This window comes from Salvelinus sp. IW2-2015, linkage group LG7, assembly GCF_002910315.2.
Source record: "Salvelinus sp. IW2-2015 linkage group LG7, ASM291031v2, whole genome shotgun sequence".
NCBI lineage: Eukaryota > Metazoa > Chordata > Actinopteri > Salmoniformes > Salmonidae > Salvelinus > Salvelinus sp. IW2-2015.
The window spans coordinates 10,381,107-10,403,806 of record NC_036847.1 but is presented as its reverse complement, the minus strand read 5'-3'; the positions used below and the strand labels follow the sequence as shown (position 1 = coordinate 10,403,806).

General features: G+C 41.0%; 2 protein-coding genes across 6 annotated transcripts in view; one reads left to right on the top strand and one right to left on the bottom strand.

The window, feature by feature from the left end:
- Nucleotides 1–1,227: 1,227 nt before the first annotated feature.
- Nucleotides 1,228–8,702, top strand: LOC111966363 (RING finger protein 223). Its single transcript, XM_023990939.2, has 2 exons — nt 1,228–1,584; nt 7,173–8,702. Exon 2 carries the CDS (start codon nt 7,255–7,257, stop codon nt 7,963–7,965), a length of 711 nt encoding a protein of 236 aa, XP_023846707.1. The 5' UTR covers nt 1,228–1,584; nt 7,173–7,254; the 3' UTR covers nt 7,966–8,702.
- Nucleotides 8,703–12,695: 3,993 nt separating this feature from the next.
- The window catches only part of LOC111966362 (tyrosine-protein phosphatase non-receptor type 11), a 65,958-nt gene continuing 55,953 nt past the window's right edge, over nt 12,696–22,700 (bottom strand). For all 5 annotated transcript variants that reach the window (XM_023990932.2, XM_023990934.2, XM_023990936.2 and 2 more), the window contains one exon: nt 12,696–16,223. The gene's annotated coding sequence lies outside the window, so the exon portion shown is untranslated. The remainder of the gene's footprint in view (nt 16,224–22,700) is intronic.

Below are 22,700 nucleotides of genomic sequence, written 5' to 3'. Positions count from 1 at the left end.
GAACTATTTGGCCTTAATGACCATCGTTATGTTTGGAGGAAAAAGGGGGAGGCTTGCAAGCCGAAGAACACCATCCCAACCGTGAAGCACAGGGGTGGCAACATCATGTTGTGGGGGTGCTTTGCTGCAGGAGGGACTGGTGCACTTCACAAAATAGATGGCATCATGAGAAAGGAAAATTATGTGGATATATTGAAACAACATCTCAAGACATCAGCCGGGAAGATAAAGCTTGGTCGCAAATGGGTCTTCAGAATGGACAATGACCCCAAGCATACTTCCAAAGTTGTGGCAAAATGGCTGAAGGACAACAAAGTCCAGGTATTGGAGTGGCCATCACAAAGCCCTGACCTCAATCCTATATAAAATTTGTGGGCAGAACTGAAAAAGCGTGTGCGAGCAAGGAGGCCTAAAAACCTGACTCCGTTACAACAGCTCTGTCAGGAGGAATGGGCCAAAATTCACCCAAGTTATTGTGGTAAGGTTGTGGATGGCTACCTGAAACGTTTGACCCAAGTTAAACAATTTAAAGGCAATGCTACCAAATACTAATTGAGTGTATGTAAACTTCTGACCCACTGGGAATGTGATGAAAGAAAAAAAAGATTAAATAAATCATTCTCTCTTTTATTATTCTGACATTTCACATTCTTGAAATAAAGTGGTGATCCTAACTGACCTAAGACAGGGATTTTTACTCTGAATAAATGTCAGGAATTTTGAAAAACTGAGTTTAAATGTATTTGGCTAAGGTGTATGTCAACTTCTGACTTCAACTGTAGGTGTACATTGCATAAAAAAATCTGCCGTTTCCAGCTACAATAGTCATTTACAACATTAACAATGTCTACACTGTATTTCTGATCAATTTGATGTCATTTTAATGGACAAAATGTTTTGCCTTTCAAAAACAAGGAGATTTCTAAGTGACCCCAAACTTTTGAACGGTAATGTATGTTTCCCATGCCAATAAAGCCCCTTGAATTGAATTGAGAGAGAGCTATAGAGAGAGAGAGAGAGAAAGAGAGAGAGAGAGAGAGAGAGAGAGAGAAAGAAGGAAAGGGAGTAACGAAAGGGAAGGCAAGGTAGAGCGCCAATAATGTTAGTTTCACTCCTGATGGAGGCTCCTCAGCCTATCCCTATCCCCTCCCCCTACCTGCCTCCCCCTCCTCCTCTGACACTCCCTCAAGGCCACCTTATTGTTCCCTGCATATCAATGTCATTACATTGAGTTGGAAAGGGAGTCGGCAGAGCAGGGAAAGTGAGTCGACCAACGGACACAGTGAGAGAAGGACCTCCAGGCTAATACTAACGCTAACCCTTATGTTACTTTGAAGGCTTTGTGAGCACACCTGCAGCAGCTTGACTTCCACTCGTTTAGCCTATCTAGCGTAGCACCCAAGGACCAGGGAGCACTGTATAGTGATCCCCATAGCTCACACCTCCTCCGTGGTATCCCCCCCCCCCAGTCATCTAGCTTGGCATGAAGATGTGTTTTAGTCTACAGAAGGCTGGACCAAATTCACTATAATACACTACAAAGAGAAAGAGAGAGGATAATCTGGCCAAATCATCATTAAACCGGTAAGACCAAACTTTATCATGAATTGTGTAACTGTTGTTGAGTACAGTGCAAACAATGTTATGGGTTATATTCTAACACCAATACTGGGAAGTGGTACCATTAAATAAATACATATGAGATTGTCACAACTGGTAAATACAGGATAAAACAGGATAAACACACGGTAAGAGTTGTATGATGTGTTTTTTTTTCACGTGGGTCAATTAACTTCATATTAGACGGTGCAAGTATTAAGCGGCGCAGTAGGCTGTTGCACACCTCACGTTTCTGAGGATCAAGTTACGTGTACTTTACAATTGGAGAACAGGTAGAGCAGCAATGGAAGAGAGGCAGTTTAACTGTCTACACTATAGGCTTCAACAGATGACCTCACAATAAACCCGGCTGAAGAACACAACGGCCACGCTAGTCGGTTGAAAACACCGTCTGCTGCCCTAAAAAAGTCAACATAACTCTACTGGCTTTGTTTCGTAGTATCATAGGTACTGTAACATAATGTTCAGACCTCACCATTTTAAAAGGGAGACCTGGTAACACTTTAAAATAGCTATCATATATAAGCATTGATAAACTATTTATATACTGTTAATAAATAAGTATTTCATGATTTGTAAACATTAATATACAATGCCTTCAGAAAGTATTCACACCCCTTGACTTTTTCCACATTTTGTTGTGTTACAGCCTGAATTTAAAAAGGTACTAACTTGAGATTTGGTGCCACTGATCTACACACAATATCCCAAAATGTCAACGTGGAATTTTGTTTTTAGAAATTAATAAAACATTAAAAGCCGAAATGTCTTGAGTCAATAAGTATTCAACCCCTTTGTTATGGCAAGACTAAATAAGTTCAGGAGTACAAATTTGTTTAACAAGACACATAATAAGTTGCATGGACTCACTCTGTGTGCAATAATAGTGTTAAACGTTATTTTTTAATGACTACCTCATCTCTGTACCCCACACATACAGATAATTGTAAGATCCCTCAGTCGAATAGTGATTTTCAAGCACAGATTCAACCAAAAAGACCAGGGAGGTTTTCCAATGCCTCGCAAAGAAGGGCACCTGTTGGTAGATGGGTAAACATTAAAACAGACATTGAATATCCCTTTGAGCATGGTAAAGTTACTAATTACACTTTGGATGGTGTATCAGTACACCCAGTAACAAAGATACAGCGTCCTTCTTAACTCAGTTGCCAGACAGGAAGGAAACCGCTCAAGGATTTCACCATGAGGCCAATTTTAAAACAGTTACAAAGTTTAATTGCTGTGATAGGAGAAAACTGAGGATAAATCAACAAAATTGTAGTTGCTCCACAATACTAAACTAAATGACAGAGTGAAAAGAAGGACGTCTGTACAAAATAAAAATATTGAACAAGATGCATCCTGTTTGCAGTAAGGCACTAAAGTAATACAGCAAAAAAAAACTGCCTAAGAAATGTAACTTTTTTCCCTGAATACAAAGCATTATGCTTGTAGCAAATCCAACACAACACATCACTGAGTACCACTTTTGTGGCTATCTCATGTTATGGATATGCTCGTCACCGGCAAGGACTAGAGAGGTTTTTTTAGGATAAAAATAATTGGAATAGAGCTAAGCACAGGCATAATCCTAGAGGAAAACCTGGTTCAGTCTGCTTTCCATGAGACACTAGTAGATTAATTCACCTTTCAGCAAGACAGTAACCTAAAATTCAAGAACAAATATACACTGGAGTTGCTTACCAAGACGACATTGAATGTTCTTGAGTGGCCGAGTTACAGTTTTGACTTAAATCGTCTTGAAAATCTATGGCAAGACTTGAAAATGGCTGTCTGGCAATGATCAACAACCAATTTGTGCATTGAAGAATTTACAAAAGAATAAATGGGCAAATATTGTACAATCCAGGTGTGCAAAGCTCTTAGAGACTTAACATTACCCAGAAAAACTCACAGCTAAATCGCTGCCAAAGGGGATTCTTACAAGTATTGACTCAAGGGGTTGAATACTTATCTAATCAAGATATATCTGTTTTATTTTTCATTCATCTTTAAAAAATAACATTACAGAGTATTTTATGTAAAAAAAAGACATCCATTTGAATCCCAATTTGTAACACAACAAAACGTGTAAAAAGTCAAGGGGTGTGAATACATTCTGATGGCACTGTATAATGGGTTATTCATGAAAGTTATTATACAATGTTAAGAAAAACTTTAAACAAGCTAAGATTCCACTCTGAAACACACTAATTTCAAAATATCTCAACTCAAGCAGCATGAATAGATTTGGAGGCAGTCACAAAACCAGGTCAGCTAAGCTGGCGATAGGGCGAAAATGTGTAGCTGATAGCCAAAGCGGGTCGTATAGATAGTGACAGGGAGAGTAGGGAGCACAAGTGTTCAAGGCAAAACAAAGGCTCTCCTGCCTCATGCTCCTATGGTAGATAATAAGGTTCCGACTTGCCTGACAGAAATTAGGTTAATGACTAACTGTCATTTGTCCCGCACACTAAAATGTGCCCCTAAGCACCTCATCTATAGTCAGTGTTGTGGTTTGTTGACTGTTAAATAAACCTGATTGTTCCAGTTAAGACTTAGGAAGGGTAAGCTGATCCTAGATCTGTGCTTCATTGGTAACTTATACCTGAATTGCAAACAGTGGATTGGGGATCGTGGTAGGACTCAGTTAAAAGTGGTTTAAACAAGTTTAATTGACAAGAAATAAGTTGATATCAGCTCCATTAAAGTGAAGGTTGGAATGAAATCCATAGGTCACAAACAAGCTGGAGATATTCTCACTAGGTTCACTTAGGGATTGTTGTCCATATTTCCCAATGTCAGAGCAGTTGCTACATTGTAGTTTGCGGAGGAGGTTGGGGTCCACCGAGACCTCTTTTTGAGGGCCTTAAATTGTTACGGTCTGTGACATGGTGGTGAGAGAGAGAGCGAGAGAGAGAGGGAGGGAGCAAGAGGAGGCCTGGGCAGAGGCTGGCCCTGCAGGAATGCCAAGGGTAGATGGAGCGATGAGAGGAGAAGGAGAACAAGCAGGCACATTGTGTCAGCCGGCTGGCAGAGCTAGGGCCGGACAGAGAGAGATAGGGGTAGGGCTGCTCCCGCAGGGCACGGCGAGGGGAACACCTGCAACTCAACCACCCCCCACGTCCCACGCCGGCCCCTCATCACAGCTCTCACCTGTCCTGTACCTACTAGCTACCTACCTATCCTAAAGGAACACAAGTGTCAATCACACTCGAACCAATACCAGACAGTTTGCCATTTGTCAGGCATACATAGTTACAGCTATTCTGACTGCTTCTATTCATCAGTAATCCAATCATGTTTTTTTAACACTTATCCCATACCCATGTATCTATGATAACAACCCCCCCCCCCACAGACTGACAGCTGGCTGGGTGACTTAGAGGTTCTGGCCAGAGGGAGGTCTCTGTCAAGGATGCTCATGCTGACGTCTGTGAGAACAACAAAGCACTCTGTGTCCGTCCCTAGTACTGCCTGATGAGAGTCCCACATAACCATTCCCCCATCACTAGAAAGATGCTGTCAACAGCTGGGCCTCGTTCAGCCGGCGCACAATGTTTGTGGAACGCTCAGATGCGCTTGTTTAAGATGATGTGTTAAATTGTTTGGATCATAAAAATCATTGTGCTGCCTTATTTATAGACCTTCCCAAGGCCTTCGATACCGTAGACCATCACATTCTTATTTAAAGGTTGACTGAAATAGGCCTGGATCAGGCTTCTTGCGAGTGGTTTGAAAATGATCTGTCAGACAGACAATGTGTGATCTCTGATGGTTTTAAGTCTAGTTTCCTGGATATTATAAAAACTGTACTGCAGGGGTCAATCGTGGGGCCTGTTCTCTTTACTATTAATAAAAATAATATTGGTCTATCTGCTAAAACTTGTAATATGAATCTGTATGCAGATGACACGGTTATTGGCCATTGCCCCAAGTGTTGATCAGGCTATGTTAGAGCTGCAATCTGACTATTTTACATTACAGAGAGCCCTGGTTGGTTTAAAACTTGTACTTAATGCGGGCAAGACTAAATGCATGTTGTTCTCTAGTTCTCGCAAGAATGTTTCAGATGGACTACATATTTATTCATTGGATGGTTCTCCTACAAGTATACCTACAAGTATCTGGGAATTTGGATTGACAAAGACTTTATGTTTTTTTTTAAACATATGGATGAGCTAGTTAAAAAGCTACGATTTAAAGTGGCCTTCTTTTTTGGAAATAGATCTTACCTCTAACCTAAATAATAGGAAGCAGATAGTATAGTCAACTTTCCTGCCAGTTCTTGATTATGGTGACACCATTTACCAGATTGCAGCAGCTACTACTCTTAAACTTTTGGATGCAGTCTACCATAGCTCCATTCGTTTTATCCCTGGGGACAGTTTTAATACACACCACTGCATCCTGTATCAAAAGTTTGGCTGGTCTTCATTAAAGTCCCGTAGATCAATTGATTACTCCATTTTTTCTTTACAAAGCCCTACTACACACGTTCCAACTTACCTACATTTGCTGCTAACGTATTAAAGAATGAGCTACCAAACCCTCTCGCAGGATTGGTTAACTCTTGAGGTCCCTCTGGTCTCAACCAATTGAAAATCCTCCTTTAGCTTTAGTGCCCCCCATTGTTGGAATAACCTACAAAATGGATTCCCTGGTGCCGCTAGGGCAGTTTAGGACTCTGGTATTGAATTCATTCATTGAGGATTGCAGTTGTTTCGATTGATTGCAGGGCTTTATTTGTTGAAATTGTGGTGTTGAGGTTGTGGTTATTTTGTAATGAATTGTAATGTAAGTTGTTCTTCCTGTTGTGAGAAAATTGTTGTACTCAGGGCACCATTGGGAATCAGACCCTGGTCTCCATTGGGCTACCCTGAAGAAGAAAAAAAATCTGATATAGGTTTCCAGGTCACCCCTTGTAAAAGAAGTATCTTAATTCAAGGGTCGTTCCTGGTTAAACAAAAGTGAAAGAAAATATAGAAATATATTATGTGGAACAAAGAAGCCTCTGACATGTAGAATGAGGAATCGTGTCAGTTCTATTAATGACATTAATGACAACGTTTCCCTGATGAACGTGGCCCAGGGAATGCAAGAGGTTGCTCAGGGACTTTAGTGGGTTTGGTGAATGGATGTCAATCAGCCCCATACTGTATAAAGTAGAGAGTAAGCAAGAAATTAATTGTAGATGGCATGGTCTGATATTAAAAGTAAAAAATATATACAAAAAATACATTTAATTTATAGACATATTTAAATTCCACCAAATGCTGAATTATTTGTGACTACTGTGTAACCTCTAGAATAGTTCAGAATGTAATCGTATTCTGAAGGGAATAACATAATGGTATTGCAACTCCGCCTGCATGGGGTCATAAACCTTTAACCTACTGTATTTTATAATATGCACTTGACACAGAAATCCCCCAAATCCTGTGAACAGTTTGGGATTATGTCCACACTGCATGATTTTAAAAATAGATTTTACTCACCATCTGAGCACGTTATTAAGAGATAATCTAATCTGCATTTCCATTCATTCTCAGATAATCCACACCAAGTAAAAAGAAGAGAAAGGGGGACAAAGACTAAAGGAAGGGGGAAAAGGATACAGAACATCCCTTCAAAATGGCGCAGATCCCTCAGGTGTGGCACACCCAGGAAGAGAAAGTGGACCTGGATATATTGGTGGCTGTTGGCAGCCAACCCGAGTGCTCTATCTGCTACAACACCTACGACAACGTCTTCAAGACGCCCAAGCTGCTGGACTGTTCCCACACCTTCTGCCTCGAGTGTCTATCACGCCTCATGGCCATTTCACTGGGAGAGCAGGAAGGAGGAGGCAGCAGCAAGATCCTGTGTCCCTTCTGCCGCCACCCCACCCTCCTGACCAAGGAGGGTCCCCCGGCCCTGGCCACCAGCAGCGAGGTACTCTGTAAGCTGCCCAGCCACCAGCAGCACGAGGAGCCTGTGTGGCTGGACGGAGAGAAGCTGTGCTACAAACGGGCCCTGGAGGCCAGCCCCGAGGCCTCTAGCTCCACCTCGACCTTCTGCATCTGCATCGACATAGGGGCCAGCAAAGCAGGCGAGGTCCCGGCTCAGACACGCCCCCACAACATGGCCTTTATGAGGCGTCTGACCAGCTGTAAGCGGCTGCTGCTCTTCATCATGCTGATGGTGCTGCTAGTGGTCATCGTGCTGTGGCCCCTGCAGTGCATCGTCACCACGGGCAACATGCACTGCATGCCTCGCTCTGTGGGCTCAATACAAGGCTCCATCACCACCACAGCTACCCCATTCACCAGCATACACCATTCCACAAAGGGAGCCTTTCATTAAAATACATGTATGTAGTATGCCAGATTCCACCAACGGTACCCTGGTTCACATTCACACAGACCCCCAGAATAAGCTCTAGTAAGAGGTTGATCTATGTATCCCTTCTCCGCCACATTCTCCTTCAGCTCCACTAAAGGGTATCCAGCCACAGCCCCCCCCCCCCCCAGAAATGCATTCCCTCAGTCATGAGAGGGCTAAAATACTACAGATAAGAAGTGGGAAAGATGGCCATGTAGTTAAGGCCCACAACTGAATCAAGGAAGACTGGATATAGAACACAACTGTGAGAAACTCTGCACACTCTATCCAGTTGTTTTAGCAATTGATATTGGCATGCTCAGCGTCATTATTCTGACAAGGAAGTTACAAACTCATACATGAATTCCAATTCTTGCACTTTGATGAACTGATTTTCCTTTTCCTTTTTTTTTCTTTATAAAGTTATTTTGCTGTAGAAATATAATATGTGGATGAAATGTGTTGTAATATTCAGACACAGACAATCTGGGTGTATTCATATCTACAGTATCAGATCGGATGGCCACAGTTCAATCCCAAATCAAAATGTTCCGTTTTTTTGAAAAATTTGCAAGTTTAGCTGTCTTATTACTGTTTTGAAAAAATGGTATGCCAAAACATAAAGCTGAAATTGTAAGTGTATATACATGTATAGTTGATTGTACTATTTTGATATATATTTTGTTTACAAAATGACAATAAATGAAAAACAACACAGGCATGGTCCAGGTTTTTCGTTATGAAAAATATTCTGTAGCTTTGTTTCTGAAAATCTTTGAACAAACGGAAGTACAGTAGACATGTACAGTAGACATGGGTTGTTGGCCGTGCTATGAACTAATGATTACTGGACTACCATTCCCAACTTGCTGTTAGGATCTTATCTGGGCACACACCAGTGACCTGTCAGGATTTTCCAAATACACAACGATTATTACTAACAACAAGGTGTTGGAAACTGCTTCAATGAAATTGTGAACCCTTCCTCGTAGATTAAGGAGTGGTCATAACAGTAAGGAGTGGTATTTCCTGTATTGGTGTGAAATTACTGGATAGGTGTGTACAGGAGACCAAAGGTGAGGTCTGGGGGAGAATCTCAAATGCATTTCCTTGATTCCTTGCGTCCTCTTTGTCTCCTTCTCAAAACCCATTGGTTGAAAAGGTGATTGTACAGACTCTATTTCGTAGAGTCTTTGTGATGCAAGGTCACAAGTGTTGGGTCGTTCCACGAAACGAGTGCCTTTGATATTTTAAGTAGAAATTGTGCACCAGTATTGATTATTTTAATATTAATAAAGACTTGTTAAAGTGCCCAAATTCAGCATTTTGGCATGTCCCTTTGTGCACCCTCTGTGACTTCTAGGTCGATTTTAATCCACTTAACCCCAAAATTCCTCAAAGTTTCCGGCATCATTGTAAATCCCTCATTATTTTGTTGCTTTGACAAAGTCATTTCTGGAGATGATTATTGACAGTATTTCATGCGATCAGTGAAACATTTGAAGGTTAAACAAAACCTGTCCGTAAGGTCAACCCTGTTAAGTGAACTGAACTCTCGTTTTAATGTGGTGAAACGATTCCTTATAAAAATATTTTTTCAAAAGAAGCATTGAACATCTAGTCAAATCCTAGTGTGAAAGCAGGTGAGTTGGTTCTACTTTTTTGGGCCATTTTCTGGTGTTTTGTGGTGAAAAACTGAGCAGGTTGAGCATCACGCACCAACCATGTTACCCGTACATAGACAGGTTCGAAATGTTTTAACAATAAAATAAAATTGTTAAATAAGGGGATTTATGGCTGATTTAAGATGAAATCGTTAACCGTGTTATGGTCAATACTGTTACATTATTTGGCACTTACTATCCTCATTTTTTAAATTTAACCTCGAGATGGTAACATGTGTTTTTTATTAAGTTGAACAAGTGCTCTTTAGATCAAAGTTTATTGGTCACATACACAGTTTAGTTTATGTCATAGTGGGTGCAGCGAAATGCTTATTTTACTAGCTCCTAACAATGCAGTAAAATGCCAAACAAGTACAAAATATATATTCCAGAAATGTCAGAATCCAGTTGGCAAACCAAATAGCCCTGTAACAGTAGTTCAAATGCAATCTATACGTACATTATATACACCAGATGAACTTACACCAGATACACTAAGAATGATATGTACAGCAGTAGATATATTAGTGACCTATGTCAAGAATCAAGTATATACATAAATATGTGGTGTGTACAGTATAAACAGCGTAACTAAAATGCAGTAGTAGAAATACACAGTGTAAAACAGCAAGTGTCTGGTGGTTTAATGTCTCTATAACATGGGACAGCAGCGTTGGCTGTGTATGTGTGATAGCTTGTGTGTGTGCGCACATCACCTGGTGTAGACGGCTAGTGATGGCTGTTCAACAGTCTGATGGCCTTGTAATAGAAGCTGTTCAACAGTCTGATGGTCTGGCATAGAAGCTGTTCAACAGTCTGATGGCCTGGTAATAGAAGCTGTTCAACTGTCTGGTGGTCTGGTAATAGAAGCTGTTCAACAGTCTGATGGCCTGGTAATAGAAGCTGTTCAACAGTCTGATGGTCTGGTAATAGAAGCTGTTCAACAGTCTGATGGCCTGTAATAAAGCTTCAACTGTCTGTGGCCTGGTAATAGAGCTGTTCAAATGTCTGGTGGCCTGGTAATAGAAAGCTGTTCAACAGTCATGCCTGGTAATAGAAGCTGTCAACTGTCTGGTGGCCTCGGTAATAGAAAGCTGTGTCAAATCTGGTCCCTGGTAATAGAAGCTGTTCAACATTCTATGGTCTGGTAATAGAAGCTGTTCAACAGTCTGTGGCCCTGGTAATAGAAGCTGTTCAACACTTCTGATGGTCTGGTAATAAAAGAAGCTGTTAAACGTCTGTGCCTGGTAATAGAAGCTGTTTCAACTTCTGGTGGCCTGGTTAATAGCAGCTGTTCAACAGTCTGATGGCCTTGGTATAGAAGCTGTTCAAACATCTGGTGGCCTTCAAATAGAAACTGTTCAACAGTCTGATGTAATAGAACTGTTCACAGTCGATGGCTGGTTATAGAAGCTGTTCAACAGTCTGATGGCCTGTAATGAAGCTGTCAACAGTCTGATGTGGTAATAGAAGCCGTTCAACAGTCTGATGTTAATAGAAAAGCTGTTCAACAGTCTGTGGCCTGGTAATAGAAGCTGTTCAACAGTCTGATGGTAATAGAAGCCGTTCAACAGTCTGATGGTAATAGAACCGTTAACAGTCTGATGGTAAATAGAAGCTGTTCAACAGTCTGTGGCCTGTAATAGAAGCTTCAACAGTCTGGTGGTAATAGAAGCTGGTTCAACAGTCTGATGGTAATAGAAGCGTTCAACATGTCGAGTGCTGGTAATAGAAGCTGTTCAACAGTCTGATGTGGCCTGGTAATAGAAGCTGTTCAACATTCTGATGGTCTGGTAATAGAAAGTTTCAACAGTCTGATGGTCCTGGTAATAGAAGCTTTCAACAGTCTGATGCTGTAATAAGAGCTTTTCAACAGTCTGATGTATAGAACGTTCAACAGTCTGATGGTAATAGGAAGAACTCTTTCACAGTCTCGGCCTGGTATAGAAGCTGTTCAACAGTCTGATGGTCTGTAAAGAAGCTGTTCAACAGTCTGATGGCTGGAATAGACTGTTCAAGTCTGTGGTTAATAGAAGCTGTTCTAACAGTCTGATCTGTAATTAGAAGCTGTTCAACAGTCTGAGCTGGTAATAGAAGCTGTTTCACAGTCCTGAGTGTATAGAAGTGTTCAAATGTCTGATGTCTGGTAATAGAAGCTGTTCAACAGTCTGATGCTGGTATAGAGCCTGTTCAACAGTCCCTGAGGGTAATAGAAGCTGTTCAACAGTCTGGTGCCTGGTAATAGAAGCTGTTCAACAGTCTGATGGTCTGGTATTAGAAGCTGTTCAACAGTCTGATGGTCTGGTAATAGAAGCTGTTCAACAGTCTGATGGTCTGGTAATAGAAGCTGTTCAACAGTCTGTTGGCCTGGAAATAGAAGCTGTTCAAATGTCTGGTGGCCTGGTAATAGAAGCTGTGCAAAAGTCTGGTCCCTGGTAATAGAAGTTGTTCAACAGTCTGATGGCCTGGTAAAAGAAGCTTTTTTTCACTCTCTGGGTCCCGACTCTGATGTACCTGTTCTGACTCCTTTTTTAAAGAATTGTATGTTATCACCGATAACTTGACATGGACCAACAACACCACCACTCTTGTCAAGAGGGCACAACAGCGCCTGTAATTCATAAGGCGGCTGAAGAAATTTGACATGCCACCCTGGGTCCTCTCCAAATACTACCGCTGCACCATCGAGAGTGTCCTGACCAGTTGTATCACGGCCTGGTACGGGAATTGCTCCATCCACGACCGCAAGGCTCTCCAGTGGGTGGTATTATTTCTTATTGTCTTTGCATTGTCGAGAAGGAACCTGCAAGTAAGCATTTCATTGGACTGTGTATATCAGGTGTATCCTGTACTTACGACTAATAAAACTTGGAAAATTATGTCAAATAGAAAAAAAATTGCATTTTGCTTTTACCTAATAAATAACCAATGTCTTGCAGAAAATCAGTCCACATTTCCCTGCTTATAAGGAAAGGTTGTGCCATCTGTCCACGGACATCAGCGACAGGAAGTCCCATTATATCAGCATACAAGAAGGCACTTGACATATTTCATTCATAGATTTTTATTAAACTATTACATTTTTAATAATTTTGTTGTCATTTCTGACATTCTCATTGCATCAGCGCTATAAGCCTGGACAGAAGGCGTTAAGGCTGAGCCAGTGCAAGAGGGAAAAACAGTCTTCATCTGAATACAGGAACAGTCAGTATACCACTACTCAAATCAGGCATATCGCAACCAACTATGTCAACATCATATTCAAGTAAATTAAGGAGCAGAAATAAAATAACTCATATAATTTCTGTATACTTTCAAGAACACCTGCTTAACTGACAATGCATTATCATTGTGTTATTATCAATGGTGTAATAACACCAAATAAAAACTAAAATAATAACAATAATCAAACAAATAATCGTATACAATATAAAATGCACCCACAGGAAATGTAGAATTCAAAACACCTCAGTAAATGAAAATACAATTTACAACACTGATGTCATACTTCTAGCAGACTGTCAACATACTCTACTCTTTTAAAACAGCCAATGGACATCCTGACAGTCACAGATCACAAGTCTGCAGCTACAGGATTTAGCAATTTTGAATAGAATTTCAAGTATTGAAGTGTTAAGAGCGAACACTAATTTCCACTTTAGTCAAATTTTCACATAGTCTCCCACTGACATCAATGCATAACTAAATGAAAATGAATCTTTAAGCTAAGTAGGATTCACCCCTCAATGTTTCACCACATCATACAAAGTTTTGACCCTTCCAGGCAAAGTGAAATACAATAAAAAATCATCATCAACAACAGTGCAACATAATTAAAGGACTCTATTCAATCAGATCCGATTTAGCCGACATCCACACAGCAGTCATTTTGGCGGTGCTGGAACAGCGTTAGAGCTGTCAAATGCATAAGTGGCTCCTATCATTATACATAAAGCGGACATTGCCATTGGCTGCACGGAGTCACATTAAGAGTTCGAAGACTGGAATGTGAGATGTAATCTACACCTCGATTAGGCTGATAGAAATCCTCATTATTTTGCTTAATGATTTTCAATTTGAGCGTCATTATTTCTATGTAGGCTAAACTTTCTCCTTCTGAACTAACGCGAGTGGGACAGGTGTGGCTTTGTGACAATGATCACAAGAGCAGCTGTTCACTAATTTGACAGCGCCAATGCAGTTCCACTTGCCGACACCGCCAAAACATCAGCTACGCGAGTGTCGGCTATCACCGGTTAACGCTTGATCTGATCGAATCTAGGCCTAAGAAAATAGAAACCAAAAATGTCCATTTTCATTCATTGGACAAGATTGAAAGTTCGGCAGACAGTTGAACAATGGAGAAGGTTCCTTTGACAAAGATGTTCAATGTTCACTTCAGGATAGCATACCATTTATAGCATACCACTTATAGCATGAGTATTATATCAACAACTAAACTGCAGCGAAATATGTGTCCTATAACACTTAGAACGGACTTACTGAAACATAATTTGAAGGGAAATACTGAAACATCAGACTTTCAGTATTGCTGAAAGTTACTGCACTGGTGTTAGGATGAGCAAGGGATGATGTAGTCAAGCCCTAGTTGAAAGGCCTGAACACTATGTACAAGAACAGCGCTGCACAACCAGCAGACGACACTGCACAGCATCTATGTAGCCAACCAGCAGACGACACTGCACAGCATCTATGTAGCCAACCAGCAGACGACACTGCACAGCATCTATGTAGCCAACCAGCAGACGACACTGCACAGCATCTATGTAGCCAACCAGCAGGGTCGCTCAAAAGGATGACATCCTTGAGCCGCTGGCTAAATCCAGTGTGAACACCTTAGAATTGAGATTTTTATGCAAAATGCTAAGAATAGTTAAGAAAGAAGCCACTGCCCATTATATATATATATATATATATATATATATATATATATATATATATATATATATATATATATAACTGAAGGCTCTTTGCTGTGTGGTGTCACCCTTCCTATGACATCATCACTGAAGCCGTTTTTTACTCTCCGAAAACAAAGTCAAGCCTGGATTATAACCATCTTGTAAATTACTTTTTGGAGACAAATCTACTCTTTAATCTTGGGTTGTAGGCCATCTGGCCCAGTAATATTCATAAAGACTTCAGTGATGGCAGCCTGGCTAGCATCCTGACATTTCTTCTCCCCTATCTCATTTTCTGCTACCCTTGTCTATCTCTCACTTGGCAAATATTTAACCCAGTTTATTATGCCATTCGATTAGGAGTTACAACCTACACAGAGAGAGAAAGACTGCAGATCCGACCGATTTTATCGTTTGACGTTGACCTCAAATTTCCCACATATAAAACAGGATCTGCAAAGCAACTGCAAATTCAGAGAATTGTGCTTTTTGTCGACTGATAATAATGGAATTGGATCTTTCTTTATTCAGAGGCAATACCGCACTAACATTGAAAACCATGTCCTGTACATTACAAAATCACACCAATAATAACAATAAAAGAAACAAGAATTAATTGAAAGGACACAGTTTAAAACTAAATAAATAGAAAAATTGCACAAGTAAATTGGTGCTTCAAGCTCCCCCTCCTTGAGCTTCAAGCCCTCCCCTTCCAGCAACCACAGGACAAGAAACAAAATGGAGTCTGGAGAGGAGCTCATTATCCTTGATTGAATAGGCTCTCAGTAGCTGTGATGGTGGAACCACTACAGTAGATGAGCATGGCACAAAAGACCATCGGTGGAACCAATAAGATAAACAAATCAGCTCCCCACTGACAAAGGCCCATTAAGAATATCCTGACTTTCCTCTTGCCTTTCATGGGATAGGGTTGTAAGGACTTTGCTTGTCCGTGCCAGTGCCTCAGTGGTAGCAGATCGCTTCACTGTTTCGCCGCCATTACTCAACGCTGCAGTAATGACTGCTGCTAGCAAAAACAGAACATTGCTAGAGTCTTTGGTTCAAGTAGATGACAGCCAGCAGAGAGTGAGCACTTTGAATTGAATTGAGAGAGAGAGAGCGAGAGAGAGAGAGAAAGAGAGAGGATTCCAACAGCGCAAAGAGAAACGGCATAGCTTCACCCTTTCTTGTCCCGTCCACCCCATTCATGGTTGAACACGATGGAGCAAAACATCACTTAAACATTGAGTGCTTCATTGTTTGTTTCTTGTGTCGATTTAGTTCGAGAGTCTACAGAAATAAGCAAAGGACATTTGTTGGGTTGGTTGGTGGGTTAGGGGATGAGATGGAACAACTGTGGGACCAAATACGGGGGTAACAGACATGTCTGTAGACGAGGCACTTTGTCCGTAGACAGGAGAGGCTGTAGAGACTTGAAGTTATTCAGAGAGAGAGATAGAGAGGGAGAGATGGGGGGTGGAGATAGAAGGACAAGAGCACTGTGCTGCTATCTCGACTCTTCTCCTTGGAGAGGGAGGCTCCAGACAGCCAGCAGAGGGCAGCGGGAGGGGGGGGGGTTCCACTGCCAGGGGTCAGGGGCCAGAGCTCCACAGGTCCCCCATGGTGCGCTGGCGAAGCGGCACCTCTGTTGAAACTGAAGCACACACACGGCACACCGCTTTAGACATACACAGAAACCACTCTGCATAGAAACGCACACAAACAGTTGTCCGCATGACATCCTATATACAGTGGGAGAACAAGTATTTGATACACTGCCGATTTGCAGGTTTTCCTACTTACAAACATGTAGAGGTCTGTAATTTTTATCATAGGTACACTTCAACTGTGAGAGACGGAATCTAAAACAAAAATCCAGAAAATCACATTGTATGATTTTATTAGTAATTAATTTGCATTTATTGCATGACATAAGTATTGATCACCTACCAACCAGTTAAGAATTCCAGCTCTCACAGACCTGTTAGTTTTTCTTTAAGAAGCCCTCCTGTTCTCCACTCATTACCTGTTATTAACTGCACCTGTTTGAAATCGTTACCTGTATAAAAGACACCTGTTCCACACACTCAATCAAACAGACTCCAACCTCTCCACAATGGCCAAGACCAGAGAGCTGTATAAGGACATCAGGGATAAAATTGTAGACATGCAAACAGGCTGATGGGCTACAGGACAATAGGCAAGCAGCTTGGTGAGAAGGCAACAACTGTTGGCGCAATTTTAGAAAATGGAAAGAAGTTCAAGATGACGGTCAATCACCCTCGGTCTGGGCTCCATGCAAGATCTCACCTCGTGTGGCACGATCATGATGATCATGAGGAAGGTGATTATCAGCCACCGAACTACACGGCAGGACCTGGTCAATGACCTGGAGAGAGCTGGGACACACAGTCTCAAAGAAAACCATTAGTAACAACACACCTCCCCGTGCATGGATAAAATCCTGCAGCGCACGAAGGTCCACCTGCTCAAGCCAGCGCATGTCCAGCCCGTTCTGAGTTTTGCCAATGACCATCTGGATGATCCAAGGAGGAGATGGGAGAAGGTCATGTGGTCTGATGAGGACAAAATAGAGCTTTTTGGTCTAAACTCCACTCGCCGTGTTTGGAGGAAGAAAGAAGATGAGTACAACCCCAAGAACACCATCCCAACCGTGAAGCATGGAGGTGAGGAAACATCATTCTTTGGGATGCTTTTCTGCAAAGGGTACAGGATGACTGCACCGTATTGAGGGGAGGATGGATGGGGCCATGTATCGCGAGATCTGGCCAACAACCTCCTTCCCTCAGTAAGAGCATTGAAGATGGGTCGTGGCTGGGTCTTCCAGCATGACAACGACCCGAAACACACAGCCAGGGCAACTAAGGAGTGGCGCCGTAAGAAGCATCTCAAAAGGTCCGGAGTGGCCTAGCCAGTCTCCAGACCTGAACCCAATAGAAAATCTTTGAGGGAGCTGAAAGTTCCGTATTGCCCAGCGACAGCCCCGAAACCTGAAGGATCTGGAGAAGAATCTGTCTGGAGGAGTGGGCCAAAATCCCTGCTGCAGTTGTGTGCAAAACCTGGTCAAGAACTACAGGAAACGTATGATCTCTGTAATTGCAAACAAAGGTTTCTGTACCAAATATTAAGATCTGCTTTTCTGATGTATCAAATACTTATGTCATGCAATAAAATGCAAATTAATTACTTAAAAATCATACAATGTGATTTTCTGGATTTTTGTTTTAGATTCCGTCTCTCATAGTTGAAGTGTACCCATGATAGAAATTACAGACCTCTACATGCTTTGTAAGTAGGAAAACCTGCAAAATCGGCAGTGTATCAAATACTTGTTCTCCCCACTGTAAATACTAGAATCACTATGATAGTCAATAGCAAAATGTATGTGTTTTTGTGACGTCTTCCCTCATCTGGAATATGTCTGGAACCAATTCATTGGAAAACACTGACATTTCTGTCCTGTGTTACTATAACAAGCAAGAACAACTGTATTTCTGTATTTTCGAAGGTTTACTGGGTCGAATTCTGTTGAGATTTTATTATTTATTTCCCCGAGTACCCAAGGAGCCCGTATATACACAATGACACAGTTTTACCCTGCCTTGGTGTTCCCTTTTTAGGGAGCGGGATCTTTAGAAACTCTTGAAAGGAACCCAACAGTATGCAGAAGTGCATCTCAAATATGATGGTTTATTAACACTTGACAGATGAGAAGACATAACTGCTTGCTAACATCTCTCCATCTGCGCCCGCTCACAGGGTAGCAGAGGATATATCCCAGGCCCACAACCAATGAGGACCTAACAATTAAGACAGTTATAACCAATCACACACATGCATTCTTTGATAATGCACTGAAGAAGTTCATGCACATTTTTCCAATGCACCATGTGCATAACACTGCTGTATATTCTCATACACAACATTTCCCTCACCCCACCTGCATTGTTTTTTCAGATATCGGCTCTACTGTAATCATTGTACTCAGTTGAAGAAGGCTAAATCTGATTGAAATGTTAAGTTTAACCACATTGTTAAACTTGTATAACCTCCTGACCTCCACATCTTCTGTATGTTGTTGTAGTTTGTTATGCAAACCGTTTTTATGATGCAAAGAACAGACAATAAAATGCCTTCTTAAAATCTTCTTTGCCAATAATGATTATTTTTCCTATTACTAATTAAGCTGTTTAATGTTGGTTACTTTCTAAATGTAATCCGTTAGTTACTAGTTACCTGGCCAAATTCGGAATCAGTAATATAAAGTTTTTATTACCCAAACTCTAATATAATCTGACTACTTTCAGTTAATTTATTGGGGTTCCCCTAAAGAGGTATTAGAAGAAGTTTGTAGGAATATTACCAATTGAATGACATTATTGTAGGATAAATCAATGTTAGAGTTTACATAGCTGGCCATACGTAAATGGATGTTGCATTTTACTTATGGGTTGGTTATGTACAGTTGAATTCGGACGTTTAAATACATTTAGGCTGGAGTCATTAAAACTTGTTTTTCAACCACTCCACAAATTTATTGTTTACAGTTTTGGAAAGTCGGTTTAAGTCGGTTTAATCTACTTTGTGCATGACACAAGTCATTTTTCCAACAATTGTTTACAGACTATTTCACTTATAATTCACTGTATCACAATTCCAGTGGGTCAGAAGTTTACATACACTAAGTTGATTGTGCATTTAAACAGCTTGGAAAATTCCAGAAAATGATGTCATGGCTTTAGAAGCTTCTGATAGGCTAATTGACATCATTTGAGTCAAATGGAGGTGTACCTGTGGATGTATTTCAAGGCCTACCTTCAAACTCAGTGCCTCTTTGCTTGACATCATGGGAAAATCCGCGAACGACTATGATGATGAGGGTCTCTCGATAGAAGTGCGTGTAATGAGGCTTCATGCTTGCTGACTATCTGAGCTGCTCACCCCTCTGAGGTTAAGCTGAGTGGCAAGAAAAGTGCTAAGATCAGGATCTTTGTGGAGCTGGGTAGATCAGAATCAGTGGAGTATGTACATCCATCTGTGGTGACAAAGTGCTATATTAGATAGGCTGCCTCCGTTCCTGTCAATGTGTTTCATTTTGTCACATGCTCATTTGTGGAATTTTCAGGACTTTGGATTCAGTAGAGAGTGCTATGTGCAGGCTTATAAGACGCTAATAGATGATTTTGGTCAATATTTCGTAGTGTAGGTCAACCATTTCTTCTGTATGTTTGCGCTGCTCTGTGAAGTGTTTTGCTTTATGTAGTATTCTCGCACCAAGATATTCGGTTTTTATGTATCGAAACGTGATCATAGGTGACATCAAATAGGCCTTCTTAAAAGATTTTGCTGTGAGGACCGTGGATAAAATGGGATTAATTATTTGTTCTGCGTATTTAACTATAATGTGTATGCATGTTGTAATTAGTTGGGTGTTTGAAAATTTGCCTATATTTGCCTGATTGTATGTGCATATGCTTATATGCCCAGAGCTTTTAGGTATTGCTATGTATTATTCTCTGCCGGAGGAGAAGCGTTACACGGTTGGGTCCTATTTCTAATATGTTCCGACGAGAATCAAGTAAATAGATAGAATACAGTGGTGAAAACAACAGTGGTATTCCTTATTACCAATTGTCATACTTCTGTAAACACAAGTACATACGTATACTAATTTGAATTAACTTCAGTACTATGTATATATGGGCGTGTACTTCAAGTCTAAATAGAGAGGTAGAATATGAGTAACCGCCCGTTGCTAGTGATTTAGAAAATTATACATTACCCCAATTCTTGTATTCCGACATGTTAATGTAGAATAGGAGTCAAAGATTATCATTTGGTATTTAGATAGAGTTCTAGTCACTGGTCTATAGTATCAACGGTAGTTGGTAAAATAGATGGCAAAAGTTTATATAAATCATTTAATGCGGATAATGTTGTGCATGTACTATAATTGAGATACTCTTGAATTCTGGCCAGATGACGAGCAATTGTGTCCATGTTTATCGTTTTTTACATCTATGCTCGACTTGTGTAGTAGGCCGGGACACCATGTGTGCGTTCAACTACTTCATGACTGATTTATGTATATTTCTAACACTGAAAGCAATCTCTACTGGCTAGGTTAACAATTTATTGTGATTTACGTCACGCTGGTCCTAGGAGAAAAGGTAGGAAGCATGGTAGGATGATGTACAAGGTCGGGAAGTATTTACTTTGCATAAATGTGTGCGGTGAGAACATATGGAACGCATGTCTAATTTCTTCTTCTCTTTGTTGGCTAAGCATTCATACCAAAAACATAGTGTTTACTATATAGAGATAGACTATTTTTTGAGGCTGTCTAAGAGATGAGAATGATGTATGGGATGATTAAGGAAGTATCATTTCAATTGGATCTCATTATTCCTTAAGAAGGTGGTGTCAGAGTGAAGGGTGAGAAAGATTTTTAAAGCATAACTTTGATCAACAAGTATTATATATTAGTATAGGTGGTACATTTAAGACAGGTCTGATTAGGAAAAACTTCGCAGGAAGAATTTGAATGTCATTGTGGCTTTTAGCACACTTCGCTGAAAAGAGCTACTTAAGTTCGTTATCTCTATTTGATCGATGCAGTATTTGATAAGTTTAATGTATGTGTTTCTCCCAACGCAGTTGGATGTCTTTCGAGATTGGCGCTGGGATCCTTTGCATCAATCTCCCAGTGTCGAATATGTGTTGGCTTTGGAATCTATATGAGAGAGTTCAGAGGATTAAAAAAATATCTAGTAAAGAGAACATTTTATGTCGCTCACGAACTGCGTCCGCACACTCCAAGCAAACAAAGTGTATAGAGCTGTGTTAACCCTCTGCACAGTGAAGAATTGTCTTAGCGTTATCATCCTATAGGGAGGGCATTAACTCACACAAGCGCTCGTGAACGAGTTTGACCCAAGAAGAGTTACAGAAAATATTTAACAAACGTGTACTCAAAACTTAAAGTAAAAAATAATAAACCTGATCACTAATGAATAGAGTCGCTCAGTAAACGGTACCAGAGAGGTATGAGCCACATCGGTGGTTGATCTACGCGCGTTGTTCAGGCGTGCATATTTCGAGTCAATTTGTGGTTTTTAGGGGTACCAGGGTTAGAGGTTAATTTTGTGACGATGGAGGTTAAGGGGCGGTGCAAGTGGACTGGAGTGCAATAGAAATGTAGATAGAACACGTCGCAGTGTCTCTGGCAATCTCCCATGTTAGTAAGATGGATACAACGTCAACTAAATGTGGGGGGTGGGGCCAGACCTAGTAGCAAATTAGTCACTCGGCGCCTATGATAGCAATCAGCAGATATTTGAACCTGTGTAAGGATTTCGTTCTTGGTAGTGCATAATGGTTCTCTTTGTTTTAGAGTAATTGTTTCAGGGCGTGAGTGTCTGGGTGGGTTATCTCTAATCGATGTTTGAGTTTATTTTCTATGTTTTTTACTTAGTCCCTATTGCTGTTGGCCGGATCGGGCTCATAACACTGATAATGGGTTCCTTGGGCTCACAGCAAAGTGAAAAATGTCACTGCCCTAGCGCGCAACCACCATAAAAAAGCCCAGACCACGGTTTTGCAACTGCACATGGGGACAAAGATCGTACTTTTTGGAGAAATGTCTCCTGGTCTGATGAACAAAAATAGTAACTATTTGGCATAATGACCATCGTTTATGTTTGGAGGAAAAAGGGGGAGGCTTCAAGACGAAGAACCACCATTGTGCGATGACTGTGAAGGCTTACATGGGGGGGTGGCAGCATCAGTGTTGTGGGGTGCTTTTGCTGCAGGAGGGATGTTCGGGTGCACTTCACAAAGATAGATGGTCATCATGAGGAAGGACATTTATTTTGTGGATATATGAATTGAACATCTCAAGGACATCAGTCCAGGCAAGTTAAAACTGTGGTGCTGCAAATGGGGTCTTCACGAAGTATGGATAATGACCCCAAGCATTTACTCCAAAGTTGTGGCAGCAATGGGATTGGCTTAAGGGACCAAAAGGTCAAAGGTATTAAGTGGCCATCAAACAGCCCTGACCTCATTCCTATAGAAGATTTGTGGCAGAACTGAAAAAGCTCTCTGTCAG

Coding starts and splice junctions, on each gene's coding strand:
- LOC111966363 (XM_023990939.2), top strand. CDS start 7,255: ATGGCGCAGATCCCTCAGGTGTGGCACACCCAGGAAGAGAAAGTGGAC.